Source organism: Littorina saxatilis, linkage group LG1, assembly GCF_037325665.1.
Source record: "Littorina saxatilis isolate snail1 linkage group LG1, US_GU_Lsax_2.0, whole genome shotgun sequence".
Lineage (NCBI taxonomy): Eukaryota > Metazoa > Mollusca > Gastropoda > Littorinimorpha > Littorinidae > Littorina > Littorina saxatilis.
This window is the reverse complement of record NC_090245.1, coordinates 19,408,556-19,425,836: the sequence shown is the minus strand read 5'-3', so window position 1 is coordinate 19,425,836 and position 17,281 is coordinate 19,408,556. Positions and strand designations below refer to the sequence as shown.

General features: G+C 41.2%; 1 protein-coding gene across 1 annotated transcript in view; it reads left to right on the top strand.

Annotated features, from left to right (window-relative positions):
* The first annotated feature begins 2,989 nt into the window (after positions 1-2,989).
* The window catches only part of LOC138963889 (RNA cytosine-C(5)-methyltransferase NSUN2-like), a 30,504-nt gene continuing 16,212 nt past the window's right edge, over positions 2,990-17,281 (top strand). The window contains exons 1-11 of the mRNA XM_070335739.1: positions 2,990-3,164; positions 8,788-8,868; positions 9,300-9,394; positions 9,641-9,880; positions 10,376-10,481; positions 10,715-10,786; positions 11,913-11,994; positions 12,766-12,905; positions 13,643-13,698; positions 14,628-14,702; positions 16,541-16,671. Coding sequence (XP_070191840.1) covers positions 3,075-3,164; positions 8,788-8,868; positions 9,300-9,394; positions 9,641-9,880; positions 10,376-10,481; positions 10,715-10,786; positions 11,913-11,994; positions 12,766-12,905; positions 13,643-13,698; positions 14,628-14,702; positions 16,541-16,671 — 1,168 coding nt within the window. The 5' untranslated portion in view covers positions 2,990-3,074. The remainder of the gene's footprint in view (positions 3,165-8,787; positions 8,869-9,299; positions 9,395-9,640; positions 9,881-10,375; positions 10,482-10,714; positions 10,787-11,912; positions 11,995-12,765; positions 12,906-13,642; positions 13,699-14,627; positions 14,703-16,540; positions 16,672-17,281) is intronic.

Genomic DNA, 17,281 nt, shown 5'->3' with positions numbered 1-17,281 from the left:
TACATACATTTCTTTACTATGGGAAATGGGGGGAAGGGAGAGGGGGGGGGGTGATGGGTGGGTTAACATAAGGACAAAAATACTATTACAAACAACACAAAACAGATAACGGAGTATAAAGCTAAAAGAGAATTAAATTTTACTCGCTTCTCAAACAGTCCATGACAAGTGTCATGAACTTTGCGAGTTTTAGCAATAAACTCTTTTTTGTAGTGGAAAAAAGCTCTCTGAATTTAACTGAATTGGGGCGGGCATAATAATAGCACCGTAACAACTGTTTTCTATAATTGGTAAAAAAAGGACATACAAAAATATAATGGAACTCGTCCCCAAGGTCACCTGATGAACATTTGTGACAGATTCTGTCTTGTCTAGGAATACCAAGAGTCCTACCTTTTTGTATAGGCAATTTATGATTCAGTGTTCTAAATTTTAAAACAGCGTTTGCTAAATTAACCGGCAGGATGGACAAGTACTTTTCAAACTCAAAATTCTCTTTATACATTCTATAATTATAATAAAACTCATTGTTATTTATTTCTGAATGCCAGGTTTGGACAAATTGGTCTTGTAGCCTATTTTTCATCAGTGCTTTGAAAGTATTAAAATAATCACCATCCGTTACATTATTGATAGTTTGATTGTGCCAAAAATCACTAAAGCCTAACTCATTTAGAACACCATGGACAGAAAGCAAAAATTTTGACTTGTATACACCAGATTCATACATTTTAAACAAAAAACGATATGTCACACAAGAAAGTTTGTCAGAACCATTAGAAAATGCAAGTTTGTACCAACTTCTTCTTCTTCTTCTTCTTCTGCGTTCGTGGGCTGAAACTCCCATGTACACTCGTGTTTTTACACGAGTGGAATTTTACGTGTATGACCGTTTTTACCCCGCCATTTAGGCAGCCACACGCCGCTTTCGGAGGAAGCATGCTGGGTATTTTCGTGTTTCCATAACCCACCGAACTCTGACATGGATTACAGGATCTTTTCCGTGCGCACTTGGTCTTGTGGTTGCGTGTACACACGAAGGGGGATAAGTCACTAGCAGGTCTGCACACAAGTTGACCTGGGAGATCGGAAAAATCTCCACTCTTAACCCACCAGGCGGCCGCGGCCGGGATTCGAACCCTCGACCTTCCGATTACGAGGCCGACGTCTTACCACCCCGCCACAGCGCCCGTCGTTTGTACCAACAATTCAACATACGACATTTCGCTTGAATACTTACAGGGAACTGACCTAATTCACCCAAAACCATGTTTGTTGGTGTTGATTTGCCAACTTTCAAAATCATCTTAAAAAATCGTATCTGTAATTTGTTAGCTAAATCAGACATGTAAGGGCACCATACTTCAGAACCGTAAAGTAAAATAGGGACCACAGTTTTTTCAAAGAGGTCAATTTGGACATCAAGAGGCAAAAACAGTTTTCTAGTTTTACGTAATAAAGCAAACATGGCCTTGGAGGCACGGTCATACAAATTCTTCTGTGCAACAGTAAATTTACCATTGTAGCTAAATTTAATACCCAGGCCGAGTATTGAAAATCATACACAATATCAAGTTTCCGACCATTGAATGTAAATGTCGGAACTGTTCTTACTTTCCCTCTTGAGAAAATCATTACTTTTGTTTTAGTTACATTCAATTTCAAAAACCAATCTTTACAATATCTGTCCATAATATCTAGAGCGATCTGCAAGGATTCTGGCGATTCAGCAAAAATAACCGTATCGTCAGCATACAACAAAATGAACAACCCATACAGAACGTTAATATCACTGTTGTCACAGTTTACATAACGGTGCTAGCGCCTGCGCTTGAAACTATTTCATTCGCTGCATTTACCTTGTCTGAATAACTTGAACGTGTCAAAACAGTTGCACTGAGAAACACAAACCACAAAACCGTTAGGCTTTTTCTCTTCTCAGATTCTGTGTGACACCTTTGACAGCGTTCACTCTAAATTTGACACAAAAAAGGAATTATTTTCTGTCCACAGACAAAGCTGTTATCACTACACGAAAATTGCCATACACGACAGCTAATTCAGAGTGTTACATTGTTACATTTTGGCAGTGTTGTCCCCGAGTTTCTAGCACACACAAAATAATAATAGCAACATGTCAAAGTATGTGTGTGCCCCCTAATATGGACCACCTCCAACAACTGAACAGAAAACAATAAACGATAATTGCTGATTTCAGTCATTCATTAAGAAGCTTTCTGAAAATAACCTTTAAAAAGCCCTCGAGCTTTGGAGAAAGAAAAAGTCTTCAGTACTTTCGTGAAAGTTGATATAATTTCATTTATTTTTTTCTCTGTTTTTGATACCTTTCTTTAGTTTCCTGTTTTGCTTCTAATTGTGTTCTCGTCGAACCGAAACAGATACATCTGAAGCATGTTTGAATTCGTCTGACTTGCACACTATAAGTTCAGCGTATCATGTCGTTTTGAAGTATAGGTGGGTTTTTTTTTTACAGTGATTCGTGACTGAAAGTCTCTCTGCATTGGCCTATATCAGTTGGGCGCCAAGGCTCCTCATATGGACAGTCACAGTTGTGAATGTTTCTGTATTTAAAGTTTGCTGAATGTCTATGAAAGCTAATTTGCTCTAATCAAGTTAGGACCAACCGTTAATTAAAAAGAGAATAAGTATCAAACACAAAATGAAACTTCTTCTCAAGAAAACAATCTAAATTTAGTTACCAGCATGACTCGAAACAAAACGTGGTTCATATTTGCCTACTGGCCGTCTCTGTCCTGTTTGTCTGTCTGTCAGCCTCTTTACATAGATCTATCTGTCTGTCTCTCATTGTCTCTGTCTGTCTCTCAGTGTATCTGTCATGTAGACAGACACAGAGAGACACAGACACAGAGAGATACTGGGGAGAGACAGACACAGAGAGACAGAGGGGGACTGAACAGGGGAATTAATGATTTCTTACTAGACACGGAAGTCCCATAGAGTGCTCCCCCATTACCAATATGGCTGCGCTCTGAAAAAGTGGCATGGTCCAGAGACGACAACTGTAAAATCTTATTCTTATTTTGTGTTGTTGGATGAGGTGTCTTCTTGGACTTTTTATTCACAACAGACTACCTTATTTACAAAATTTCAACAAGATGGGTCGCAGAAAATGGCAAAACCAGGTAAGAGAATGTAACTTCCGGTCGTGAAGCGAATTTGCAATCCAAAGCCACTTTGCGGTAAGAACGCAGAGCAGTTGTGCAAAAAAACCGAAAAACAATCTGATGCTCCACGGCCTTTTCTGTAATGTAGATTTCATTCTCGGAGTGTACATGAAAGACCAGACAACCACATCAACACTCGGAGTGTCATTCGACGCCATTTTGCAAAGGAACGTAGTGCACTTTTGATTCATAATAATCTTGATCTTGATCTTGATCTTGATATGTTACGCCAACAGGTCCCAAGCTTGGGAATATACGTTGGCGGAATTTGGGGAGAGCACTTCGTGTTTTAGTCAGCGGTTGGCAGTTTTCCTCTGAATTCGTTGACCGTTGACGACTGGATCGTGTTGCCATCAAGGTTCTTCCAGTCAATAACTGTTCTTGTGAAAAAAGAGTACTTGTACACTGGTGTTTTAGTACACTCCACAGTAAAGCACTGGCTGTTGTTTCTTGTGATATTTCTGACTGTGGCTGATGATGTAAAGTCTTTGTTCACTCGTTGTTTCACTTGTCTTTTTGATTTTTGTTGCTGGATGAATTTCTCAGGGGGTACTGCGGGGACCAGCCCTCTGACCACTTTGAACAGAAATGTGAGTCTCTGTTGTTTCCGGCGTTCCTGGAGTGGGGGAAGCTGTAGTCTGCTGAGCATCTCTGAGACACATCCTGGGTTTCGGTCCCTGTAGTTTTGGGTAATGAATCTGGCTGCTCGTTTTTGTACATTTTCCAGGCTGTCTATATCGCCTTGTTTGTACGGATCCCAGACGAGACAGCTGTTGAGCGGATGAGGGACACATAGGCAGTACGTCTACAGCTTTGTGGGCAGGAACGGAGGTTTCTTCTAAATAGGCCGAGGGTGGAATTTGCCTTTTTCAAGTTTTTGACGATTTTGTTGATGTGTGTGGTCCAGCTGAGGTCATCAGTAAAGGTGACGCCTAAGTAGGGGTTGCTGCTGACTTTCTGAAGAATGTGGTTGTCCAGGTTGTAGAAAAAGCTGGACTTGTTTCTGATGCTAAGGATGTAGCATTTTTTGCGTTAAAGCGCATGCCCCAGGTGTTTGCCCTGGATTCTTCCCATTCTTGCCCATTACCATATCAAAGTACGCATAGGACAAACACACACAAAAACAACTGCATCAGTGCATGATGCTGTATGTCAGTTTATTGTCGGAGTGGTTGTATTCTATGCGAATGTACATTATTTGCCAACATTGACAGTGACACTCCGAAAAAGAGATAGCGGAAGTCAATACGTCAGATTGATTTTTCATTCGCTACTTCCTAACGACTTTTCATTGGCTAAAGAGTTGTATCAGAGTTTTTCATTGCCGGAGTGTATACAGACCCATTGATCATGTATACACTCGGAGTGCGTATAGCTTTTTCCTTAGACTTAGTCTTAGAGGAATTCCGGAAATAACTCTGTCGGGTTTGTTTCGTCTGTGAAACTGAAAAAGAGAATACTCCAGTTTTTATTGAGGCAATCTTTCCACACGTGTTCCTTCTTGTGCTTCAGACCCACCCCTCGCTAGTTACTAAGTTAGTGACTGGCCTTTTAGTTTTAATGTCAATAAAGACTACTTAGTATTAGTAACTAATGTATTCACACTTTGGACTACCGGCACGGTTGGTCTAGTGGTAAGGCGTCCGCCCCGTGATCGGGAGGTCGTGGGTTCGAACCCCGACCAGGTCATACCTAAGACTTTAAAATTGGCAATCTAGTGGCTGCTTCGCCTGGCGTCTGGCATTATGGGGTTAGTGCTAGGACTGGTTGGTCCAGTGTCAGAATAATGTGACTGGGTGAGACATGAAGCCTGTGCTGTGACTTCTGTCTTGTGTGTGGCGCACGTTAAATGTCAAAGCAGCACCGCCCTGATATGGCCCTTCGTGGTCGGCTGGGCGTTAAGGAAAAAAAACAAAACAAAAAAACACACTTTGGACTTGGACTTGGGACCGGCACGGTTGGCCTAGTGGTAAGAAGCAGGGATGTTGCTACAAATTCATACCTATAGGACAAATGTCCTGAGTTCTTCAGCATCAATAGGACATTTGACCGCTTTCAGAAAGTTTCATAGGACATTATGAATTTGCGCCAAACAGCTTATAACATTCCATGGAATTGTTCCAAAGTCATGCGCCCACACACACACGCACACACACACACCCATGCGCGCGCGCTGTAGAACACACACATAATATAGTAAATACATCAACACAGTGTGCGTATAATGTTGTATTTGTTTTGTTTCAAAGAAACCACAAAAAAGAAACCAACATGAACAACTTCAGAGCCGCTGGAGTTGTCTCCTGTACTCCTGTAGCATGCACTGATCTATTCTAAAAATAATCCACTATTTTTAGATCAGTGCGCTGCACCGAGACGGTTATAAATACCCAAACGGCGCATCCCGCAAACGGTTCGGGAATTCCCGACAAAAGAAAAGATCCGCACGCGGCACTGGCAACTTCAGTGTCAGCTGAACACGAGAGCGTTCGGTCTTTTAGAAGAATTGTATCTTGAAATGAAAATTAACGAATATCGCGCTGTCCGAAGGAATGGAGTACATATCGGACAATGACCACGCTCAGGCTAAAACGATAGGACATCTGACCGACATGCGGCAATGTGAATCGGACATTTGGGGATTTTCATCAATAAATGTCCGATGTCCGACACCTAACGACATCCCTGAAGAAGCATGTGTTTTAAATGTTTTGGTTAACTTAATGAACGGTGCGACGGACGCGTGTCTGTGAAGCATGTTTGAATCATGGGTGTTCAAATGCTGTGTGGAGTACGTACGCTCATTTTTCTGAAAATACAGCAAGTTTGTTTGAGAATGCTCCAAGTGCAAAACGGGGGTTCCCAGGTCTGACTTGGAGTCTTTCACAATCCATACACACAACACAGTTACTTCCAAACATTGTTTATTGCAATACATGTGTATTAAATTAATTGATATAAACTGCAGTGCAGCATAACACTGACAGAGAACAGTCGGTGTTCCATTTGCTTTGAGGTCTGGGTGGCCGAGTGGTAACCAGACCTGTTTACCAGTACGATTTGGGCGTATTTTGTACGCCAAATTATTATCGGTACGACAATACGCGACACACGCACAAAATACGACTAAGAAAAAGTCTAGAATACGTTTTCTGGTGTTGGTGTGCTGATTACGGGATGGTACAACAACTGATACCGGTTTCGGTCTAAGGGAGATAACCCTGACAGCGAGTCTTCAGCTGTGGAAACCTCGTTCAGTTGTTGGCACGTGCGATCGTCTGGACAATCGTGGCAAAATGAAGCAGAAAATGTTGCCAGTTTCGGGTGACTGTACCAAGTCTAAACAGCAAAAGCAGCACATTTTCTTGGAGAAATATAAGAAAGAGCCAGGAATTGTGGAGTCTACTGTGGGAAACAGTCATGCACACTGCAAGTATTGTAGGCCTAAATCAGATTTCAACTTCCGTTGCCTATGCCGGGAAATATGACATCGAACGACTGACACTGCAGTTCCAAAACTCACCTGGACAAGGTTGCTACAAAGAAATCCGCTGAAAGCTGCCAAGGAATCATAAAGTTCATTCCCGCAAAGCTAATCCTGCCAGAAGAAAAGGCTGTAGTCCGTGCTGAAGCAATGTTTTCTGAGATGATTGTAAAAATGAACTTGCCACTGTCAACAGCAGATGTTATTTCACGAAGTTCATCTTTTCATTGTTAATCTGTTTGGAAGACACTGATTATAATGCTACAAACTGACAGGTAAATAAAATTGTTTTATCCCTGTTGTATTGGAAGGAGTTAAATTCTGAAGGTGTTCACAAGACATGCTATTCTTACACAAACACGTTTGCACCCACGCGTACATTTTCCCTAGCCCATATGGCTTTGCTTGCAAAGTACACCAACCTTTTGAAAAATACACTCAACTGTTTGGGAAAGTACTCTTGCTTCGGGTTTAAAGTAAACAGGTCTGGGTAACGCACTTGCGCTCGGAAGCGAGAGGTTGCGAGTTCGACCCTGGGTCAGGGCGTTAGCAATTTTCTCCCCCCTTTCCTAACCTAGGTGGTGGGTTCAAGTGCTAGTCTTTCGGATGAGACGAAAAACCGAGGTCCCTTCGTGTACACTACATTGGGGTGTGCACGTTAAAGATCCCACGATTGACAAAAGGGTCTTTCCTGGCAAAATTGTATAGGCATAGATAAAAATGTCCACCAAAATACCCGTGTGACTTGGAATAATAGGCCGTGAAAAGTAGGATATGCGTCAAAATGGCTGCGATCTGCTGGCCGATGTGAATGCGTGATGTATTGTGTAAAAAAATTCCATCTCACACGGCATAAATAAATCCCTGCGCCTTGAATATGTGCGCAATATAAATTGCATAAAATAAAAATTAAAAAAAAATCCCTGCGCTTAGAACTGTACCCACGGAATACGCGCGATATAAGCCTCATATTGATTGACTAAATGATTACCCGCTTCGCCGGGTACCGGCTTCGCCGGGAAGAAGTAGAGCCTAATACCAGGCTGCGCCTGGGACCCGGCAAAGCCGGGTGTACGCCGGCTTTGCCGGCGCACGAAGGAAAGGAGATAAACGCGCAAAACACTGGAGACCTTCTAAAAATAGTAACGTGCAGTGACCTTCTAAAAATAGTAACGGAATGGGAATATCCGTGCGCCATACGAAGGAAGGGAGGTAAACGCTGAAAACACTGGAGAAGATAAGGAAGAGTTACTGGTAGTGGATCCAGACAAAAAAACCAAAATCGGTTCAGCGCTGCGCGCTGAGGGCACGTGTTGAAATATCTCATCGACCAGGTTGTGTCCCGGGTGTACCTGAATATGCCCACCAAATTTGAAACAGATCCATCGAGAACTTTGGCCGTGCATCGCGAAGACACAGACAGACAGACAGACACAAGTCGATAGATAGATTGATAAAGGAAAAAAGTGATAAATTAATGGCAATTGTTATCGTTATGTGTGTCACTCTCACTCTCAGGTTTAATTGTTTAAGTGTGTTAACATAACACATTTTTAATAGTAATACTCAATGTGTTTTCAGTTTTACTCAGAAGTGTGTCACTCACTGTCAGTAAGGTATTAGAGACAATGACAAAAGGTGACGTTTTCATGTCAGTATGTCCCAAATGACATCACCAGTACATTTTTCATTCTATCTAATCTGTTTTCGTTCTATTTTTTCTAATAACATGCGTTAACAATTGATTGCCAACTGGAATGGAAGAGCACAAAAAGTGTAACTTGATATGTAGTTTCTCTAGAGGGGAAAACATCTTCCACTTTCATGTCAGTGTGTCCCATGCAACATACATTTGCCAAACAGCTATGTGTAAGTAGATTATTTGTTAGTGGTATAGAAAATACTGATCACCAATTAAAGTCAGTTTTCACATTCATTTTCTACCTATTTCTTATTTGTTTATTCTTCTGGCAATGGTGAAATGTCAGCAATCGTGTGTCATTCGGGACAGTGGACATGACACCTGACCTTTTGTCACTGTCTCATTAGCATTACGTATACTTTATTGATTCACATGAATGTTGTCTTTTTGTGCAGAGAAATCCACTTCCTTACAAAAATGAGAGGAACTATTCACAGACTACCAAGGACAATGTACTTTTCCGGAAGTATTATTCGGTAGGCAATATGATTGTGAACCTTTCTTCATAGTGCAATGTAAATGATTAATGATTTATCTGTAGAACTAGAAGTACTAGAAGCATTTACCAAGATTTTTGTTCTGCATCAACTGCAAGGATTGATCTTGTTCCTACCCCCTCCGCTTAATTAAAACCTTCAAAACTCTAAAATTTGGATTGTGAAAAAAGTAAAAGAGCATGTAATTGTAAATTTATCTAAACATGATCATCCAGGACTTCACAACTGTACTATTGTTATTTTACCACCAAATCAATTTCACTAGCTGAAAAATAAAACGTTTATTAAATGTGGCACTAGCATATATATGCATATTTGTGTTTCTGCCCACAAACTTTAATATCATCACCGACAATGTCATAGTTCCTCATACTCATATTAAAAATGCGTTGTTTTTAATTTCATTCTAGAACCTGGGTTTGATGCCAGAGAGTGAGGTTCAAGACTTCTACGACCGCATGAAGGAGCCACTACCTGTGACCTTCAGAATAACAGGCTATAAAAGGTGAAAGACATCATTTTTGCTAATGTAGCCAAAACTTATTAGCTTTGCTGTTGAACGAATTGATTGAAGTTATTTTCTTTCTTTTCTGAAAACTTATTTTTGTCACCTTCAACTTGTGTTTTTTCATGTGTGTTTGAGAGGGGGAGGGAGGGATTTAATTGATCATGAATTTATATTGTAAAATTAAAAATGTGTATACATTCAAGTTATGTTTTGTTTCCTCATTTGCATATCTCCTTTGTCCAGCCAAGCCAATGAACTGCTGAAGATCATCCGCACACAGTTCTTCGACAGTTTGGTGGGAGCGTCAGCCTCGGTCAAATCCCAGAACAACAGCACAACCTCTTCTACGGCTGATGGTGGGGGTGGTGGTGAGAAAGCAGCGGTGCCTTGGGGGCAGGGCGCTGTTGCTTTCAATGCCGGTGATGTTCCTGTCTCCAAAGCACTGACCATGGATGCAATCAAACCTCCAAAGTGTCTCACATGGTGAGATCTTCTTTTGAATAGGTTTCCTTTTGTGGTCATGGCAATAATGATATGATAAGATAAACATGTACTACCCAGAGATGTGAATACGTAAGAAAAGGTAAATAGTCTTGGTAAGTGTTACAGTGGAACCCCCTTTTAAGACACACCCCGCCCCCCCCCCCCCCCCCCCCCCCCCCCATTTAAGACTTCCTCCCTTTTAAGACCTTGTTTTCCTCTGACTTTCTGTTCATAGCTTCTGTAAATTTACCCAGGTTTTAAGACTCCTGGCCTCCCCTTTTCAGACCTGATTTTCTCAGATTTTTGTTCCCCTCTGTGTGTGTGCCAGTGTTTGTGTGTACGTGCATGTGTTTTGTGTGTATGTGCGTGCGTGTGTGTGTGTGTGTGTGTGCCTGCCAGTGCAAGCTATCATTGCAGCACCTGGGAACTGATGACACTGTTTTTCTCATTGTTGATAATCGTCACTGGCTAATTTTCACAGATAATTCTTTCCAGGTATCCAGACCAGCTGGCTTGGCAGATTGACCTGTCTCGCAAAGCTGTGCGCAGTCAGGAGATACTATCCAAGCTGCATGAATTTCTTGTCTCAGAGACAGAAAGTGTAAGTTTTTCAGTAAATATATATATTTGGTGCTTGGTGTCATTGATCTTGTTGTTAGTATGTTTCTGAAATAGAAATATGCGGAAATGACTAAGATAGTAAGATGCTTTCATGGAAATTGTGATCACTTGTGTTTTTCAGTTTTTGGAGTAGTGCAGTTTTAATATCCCATGAAAAGACCCAACAGAGTTGTTTTTGAACATTGTCTATTGTATGATGGGTTATGTCCACAGGGGAACATCAGCAGACAAGAGGCGGTCAGTATGATTCCACCTCTGGTTCTGGATGTTCAACCACAGAGCAGGGTTAGTCGGTCAACACCATTGCATTGAATGTTTAGTGTTGTGTGTGTGTCAAAGGTTTTGAAAAAGAGAATGTATCATCTCAGACATTGATTGGATAAGTAGCACAAGCAAAACTCTGAATGTAACACTCAAAGTTAAAATTAACCAATGTTTTCAACCTTGGCCCGAAGACGCTGTTTGTTAATGGATATGTTTAGTGTTGCTTGTCTGTCAAAGGTCAATAAAAGACAGAATTTGCATTCCGAAATATTGATCGGATACGGACCACAAGAAAAACGGAATCTAACACTTAAAAATAACCATTGCTTTTACCTTGTTCGAGGACATCAAAATCCCTTGAACCCGAAAAGGCTTTTTTTTAGTTAAGATGTACATTTTCTTTTACAATCTTCACAGTGAAGACCGAACGTTTCTCACTGTCATAGCCAAATTGATCTTCTTGTGATCTTTCTTTTTTTAAAGGGTAAATGTAGTGGCACTCAGTTTACAAAATAACATTGCATTTTAATGTTGGTAAGCTGATTTGTTTATACTCTAGAAAAAAAATTATATTCAGCATTCTTTTAAAGGTCCTTGTCTACATTTTTATACCGAAATCACCATTTGACCATTAAAATGCAGAGTCTATTATCTACAAATATCAACAATACACCCCCTTTCGATCAGGAAAGACAAAGACAGTGTAGCCGTTTGAAAATTCATTGTAGTATTCCAGCGTAGTACTCATAGTAGGATATCCTTATTTGGAAAATGCCAAGCGCAAAACTCCTCTCAAATCCCGTGCATTTCGTGCGTTCAAAAAAAAGCGTGGACAGCGCTCCAGTGTCAAACTGTTGCTGCACTTGTTTGGGCGTGGCTATAAGCATAGTGACATGAATTTGATTGGTCAGTATTTTTAGGCAAAGCACATGTTCTGAGCAAACAGAAAACAAAATATTGGAAGCGTGAGTCACGCTACCCCAAAATAAAATCTTTTTTTACATATATTTGTTTTTCTATAACTTTTTTCCCCATGGTTCATTCATCATCTGACATAACTTTTTTGCGAAATCTAACCATAAGATTATTGAAAAAAAGCAAAAATGTAGACGACCACCTTTAAATTCATTTTTGTTTTTGTGTGTAGGTGTTGGACATGTGTGCTGCTCCAGGGTCCAAGACAGCTCAGCTGATAGAATACCTCCACAAAGATGAGACCGGTGTGCCAGGTAAGGTATTTGGGCGGTGATATTTTGGTGAGATTGTCAGTTGAATATTTGAGAATAGTACTTCTTCTTCTTCTTCAGCATTCGACGGTTGTGTCACTCATAGTCTTAGTCCTGCTGATCTTATGAGCTGGCAAGATCAGCGCAGCTCTTCCACAGTTTCCCGCAGTTTTGTATCTGGAGTTGTGCTCTCTGACCAGGTCTGGTCACGCAGGGGGGCAAGGAGAGGGCACGCCTGTAGAACCTTCTGCCAAGTCTGTTCATCCTCGCTACAGTCACACAGAACTGTAGGTGCAACGCCTTTTGAGGATAGTACAATTACAGTCTGTCTTATTCTCAGAATCCGGGGTTTTACTGTAAAACCCTAACTTGTGTGTGATTTCAGAAAGCGTTGCTGTGGTCAAAGACAGGGGGAACAAAAGGTGTAACATGATGGTCCACCGGGTGAAGCATCAAAGGAGGGAGTCTTAAAATAAAGATTCTTCTTCTTCTGCTTCTTGTTGATCACATATCTATATTGTCAGCCCGGACAACGAGACAAAATGATATTGTCTTTTCCAGGTCCTCCTTTCCTCTGTACAGCTGGCAATGGAGGGGGACTGCAGTTGGCCACACGGTTTTACTTCTGCTTTTCATAATTTCAATATGGGGCACCTCTGGAGGATGTGGTCTGTGATTTGATCCTCATGACCACAGCTGCAAGTAGGGGAGGGAACCAGCTTCATCTTTGGAATGTGGATTCAACTGTTAACCATAACTTGTGTGTGATTTCAGAGGGCGTTGTGGTGGCCAATGACAAAGAGAACAAGAGGTGTTACCTGATGGTTCACCAGGTGAAACGTCTGGCCAGTCCTTGCTGTATGATTGTCAACCATGACGCAGCCTTCTTCCCCAAACTGCGCGTCTCCATGGATGTAAGTCCTTTGCTTCCTATATCCAACTAGAAGGTTCAGGGTTTGAATCCTGGCTGTGCCTGGTTGTTAAGATTTTTCGTATCTCCCAGGTGAAATTCAGTGCAGATTCCCCTTGATGTGTATGTGGTAACCCAAGACTAAATATGCACGAAAAAGATTCCGTTATCCATGTCATCATTTGGGAGAATATGAAAATAAAAAAAACCCACCCATTATGCATCCTCTGAAATGATTATGATTCCCTAAATGGCAAGGAAAATATTATACACGTAAAAGCCCACTTGTGCAACCACACAGGTGTACATGGAAGCTGCAGCCTATGATCAAAGAAGAAGAAGAACTGAGAAGCCCCTCTATGTCTATTTGATACACCTTTACAGGGGATGGGAAAGGATTTAGCAGAGATTTGTCAGCCTCATGCAAGTATCATCAGAGAATGTAGATTGTTGAAATAGGCAAGCTGATGCATCACTGCATCTATGTCAGATGCTTAAATATGTTGTTTTCTCTCTCTCCTAATGGATAGGTACCAGTGTGCACGGCGCTTTTGCTGAATTTTAAGAGGTGTTGTAACTGAATTCCGAAATGATAACAGAAACTCAAAATGAGTAAGTAGTGAAAAAACATGTGCACCACAGTAATGTTGCTTGCAAACATCTTTCATCCCTCCCAGTAATGTTATCAATGTCTAATCTGTCTGTTTTATATTATTCATTCTGATAACTTTTTTTTCACAGGAAGAGAAACCAGAGTTCATGCTGTTTGACAGAGTCCTTGCAGATGTGCCCTGCAGGTCAGTATCTTCACTGTGCTAGGTAGAAATGGTAATTGAAAGCTAACCGTAGAATAGCAGCAAAGCAGTGTATGCTAAATGCAGCTTTTGAAGCAAGCGATGCCAGATACACTTTTTGGACGAAGCATGGTTGTTGACATAGGTATCATTTGATAACTCAGAATAAAGCCCCACTCAGCACAGAAAGTAGTCAGGCTATTGGATGTCAGTATGTTTTCAAGTGGTAGGATCCGCTCTGCGCTTCTAAAAGCTCACACAGAGCTGTGGTGGTTAACAGTGAGAAATGTACCTTTAAATGATTAAAGCATGGAGCTTGCCATGTGAACTGAGGAAGGAAACAAACTTGCATTTGTCTCATATATCAATCAATCAATCAATGAGGCTTATATCGCGCATATTCCGTGGGTACAGTTCTAGGCGCTCTGCAGTGATGCCGTGTGAGATGAAATTTTATACGGCCAGTAATTGCAGCCATTTCGGCGCATATTTACCTTTCACGGCCTATTATTCCAAGTCACACGGGTATAGGTAGACAATTATTAACTGTGCCTAAGCAATTTTTGCCAGGAAAGACCCTTTTGTCAATCGTGGGATCTTTAACGTGCACACCCAATGTAGTGTACACGGGGGGGGAGTTCGGACACCGAAGAGAGTCTGCACACAAATTTGACTCTGAAATAAATTTCCGCCGAACCTGGGATCGAACTCACGCTGACAGCGGCCAACTGAATACAAATCCAGCGCGCTACCAACTGAGCTATATCAGTATAGCAATATTAGCTGAAGAGATCATAAAAATAATAACCAACCAACCTTTAAATGACCTTTGTTGTCTTTTATTTGTCCTGCTGAGGCATTTGCAATCTATGCTGCTTGTTCTTTGTTTGTGCAACATTTTTGTGGCATATCTGTGTTTTACTTTTTGACAGCGGAGACGGAACCATGCGGAAGAACATAGACATCTGGAGCAAATGGCAACCTACCATGGGCACCTCCTTGCATGGGTGAGTTAACATAAATGTGTTATGTTGGCTTATGCCTTGAACAATCAGTGTCTTCTGAAAAAAGTATATCTGCCTCAATGGCAGGGAAAACACTGGTGTGAAAGCCCACTTGTGCAAAACACGATAATATGTGGCAGTTGCAGCCTATGAACACAGAAGATAAAAACAACCAGTGTATGTTTGGAAATATATATGTTTTTTATGAGCTGTGGAAGACTTGTATTCATTTAAAGGCATATGTACGCGCTCCCGTGTTTACAAAGTGTAGTTTGCCCATAATCGATGTCAAACGCACCATAAGACCATACAATGACGATATGTCACCATGCGCGGACCATAATACATGCATTACAGCTTGTTCTAGCCTCTGAAAAAGTGAGGATGTCAACAAAGCCGCGGTGTTAGCTCCCTTGCATCAACGTTACATGTGTTGCCAAATCTATAAATAGGACGATCCAGATCAAAATGAAAATTAACATATCTCAACATTGAAGGGGTCCTAGACCACAATATTTTGCAGGGAACTTAATTTAGCATGTCTCCAGCTGTTGGTAAAGCAATTAGCGTGTATAGTCATCGAGTACATATGCCTTTAAGCTAAGGTGTGTTTACATTTTGCCTCACCTTCAAAACCCTGACGGAGTTAGAACGGCAGAAAGATGAAACAAGTCGCGTAAGGCGAAAATACAACATTTAGTCAAGCTCAGTCGAACTCACAGAATAAAACTGAACGCATTGCATTTTTTCCGCAAGACCGTACACTCGTAGCATCGTCTGTCCACCGCTCGTGGCAAAGGCAGTGACATTAACAATCCAGAAAAGCACGGTAGCGGTTGCGCTGAGGAGGATAGCACGCTTTTCTATATCTCTATTCTTTTTAACTCTCTGAACGTGTTTTTAATCCAAACATATCATATCTATATGTTTTTGGAACCAGGAACGGACAAGGAATAAGATGAAATTGTTTTTAAATCGATTTCGGAAATTTAATTTTAATCATAATTTTTATATTTTTAATTTTCAGAGCTTGTTTTTAATCCGAATATAACATATTTATATGTTTTAGAAATCAGAAAATTATGAAGAATACAATAAACGTAATTTTGGATCGTTTTATAAAAAAATAATTTTAATTACAATTTTCAGATTTTTAATGACCAAAGTCATTACTTAATTTTTAAGCCTCCAAGCTGAAATGCAATACCAAAGTCCGGCCTTCGTCGAAGATTGCTTGGCCAAAATTTCAATCAGTGACAGTGCCGCCTCAACTTTTACAAAATGCCGGATATGACGTCATCAAAGACATTTATCGAAAAAATGAAAAAAAGTTCTGGGGATATCATACCCAGGAACTCTCATGAAAAATTTCATAAAGATCGGTCCAGTAGTTTACTCTGAATCGCTCTACACACACACACACACACACACACACACACACACACACACACACACACACACACACACACGCACATACACCACGACCCTCGTCTCGATTCCCCCCTCTATGTTAAAACATTTAGTCAAAACTTGAATAAATGTAAAAACAACTGTTTGAAGACTGTTGTTAAAATAACATTTGTTTCCTCACATATGTATTCATAAGCTCTGTGTGTCTGTGTGTTCATGTGTGCCCTGTATGGTGTGATTGAAAGTGTAACATTAATTTCTCCTTCTCTTCTTCTTCTTGTCGCTCTTAGTCTTACATTTAACTAAACACCAACATATCATCTAAAACAGACATTACTCCTGTTTTATTGTTGAAGCATTGCCAGATATGAGCACCCCATCCTTATCTTGTGTCTCCTCACGTCTTATTGAGTGTTGCCATGTGATTACAGGCTGCAGATCAAGATCGTGAAGCGAGGCCTGGAGTTGCTGGAGGTCGGGGGTCGGCTTGTGTACTCCACCTGCTCCATGCAGCCAGTGGAGGACGAGGCCGTCATGGCTGAAATGCTGCGCAGATGTGAAGGTAAGGCCGATGGACTACAGGGGAACCCCCCTTTTAAGACCTTCAAAAATCAGAGAAAATCAGGTCTTGAAAAGGAGGGAGTCTTAATTAAAATGGAGGTACATTTACAGAAGTTGTGAACAGAACATGTGAAAAAGCAAGGTCTTAAAAGGTCTTAAATGGCGGGGATGTAGCTCAGTCGGTAGCGCGCTGGATTTGTATCCAGTTGGCCGCTGTCAGCATGAGTTCGTCCCCACGTTCGGCGAGAGATTTATTTCTCAGAGTCAACTTTGTGTGCAGACTCTCCTCGGTGTCCGAACACCCCCGTGTGTACACGCAAGCACAAGACCAAGTGCGCACGAAAAAGATCCTGTAATCCATGTTAGAGTTCGGTGGGTTATAGAAACACGAAAATACCCAGCATGCTTCCTCCGAAAGCGGCGTATGGCTGCCTAAATGGCGGGGTAAAAACGGTCATACACGTAAAAGCCGTGGGAGTTTCAACCCATGAACAAACAAACAAACAAAAAGGTCTTAAAAGGGGGGTCTTAAAGGGGGGGGGGGGGGGGGGGGGGGGTACCGTACTAACAGAGATATTGAGGAAAATGATGTGATGAGAAGTAGAAGAAAA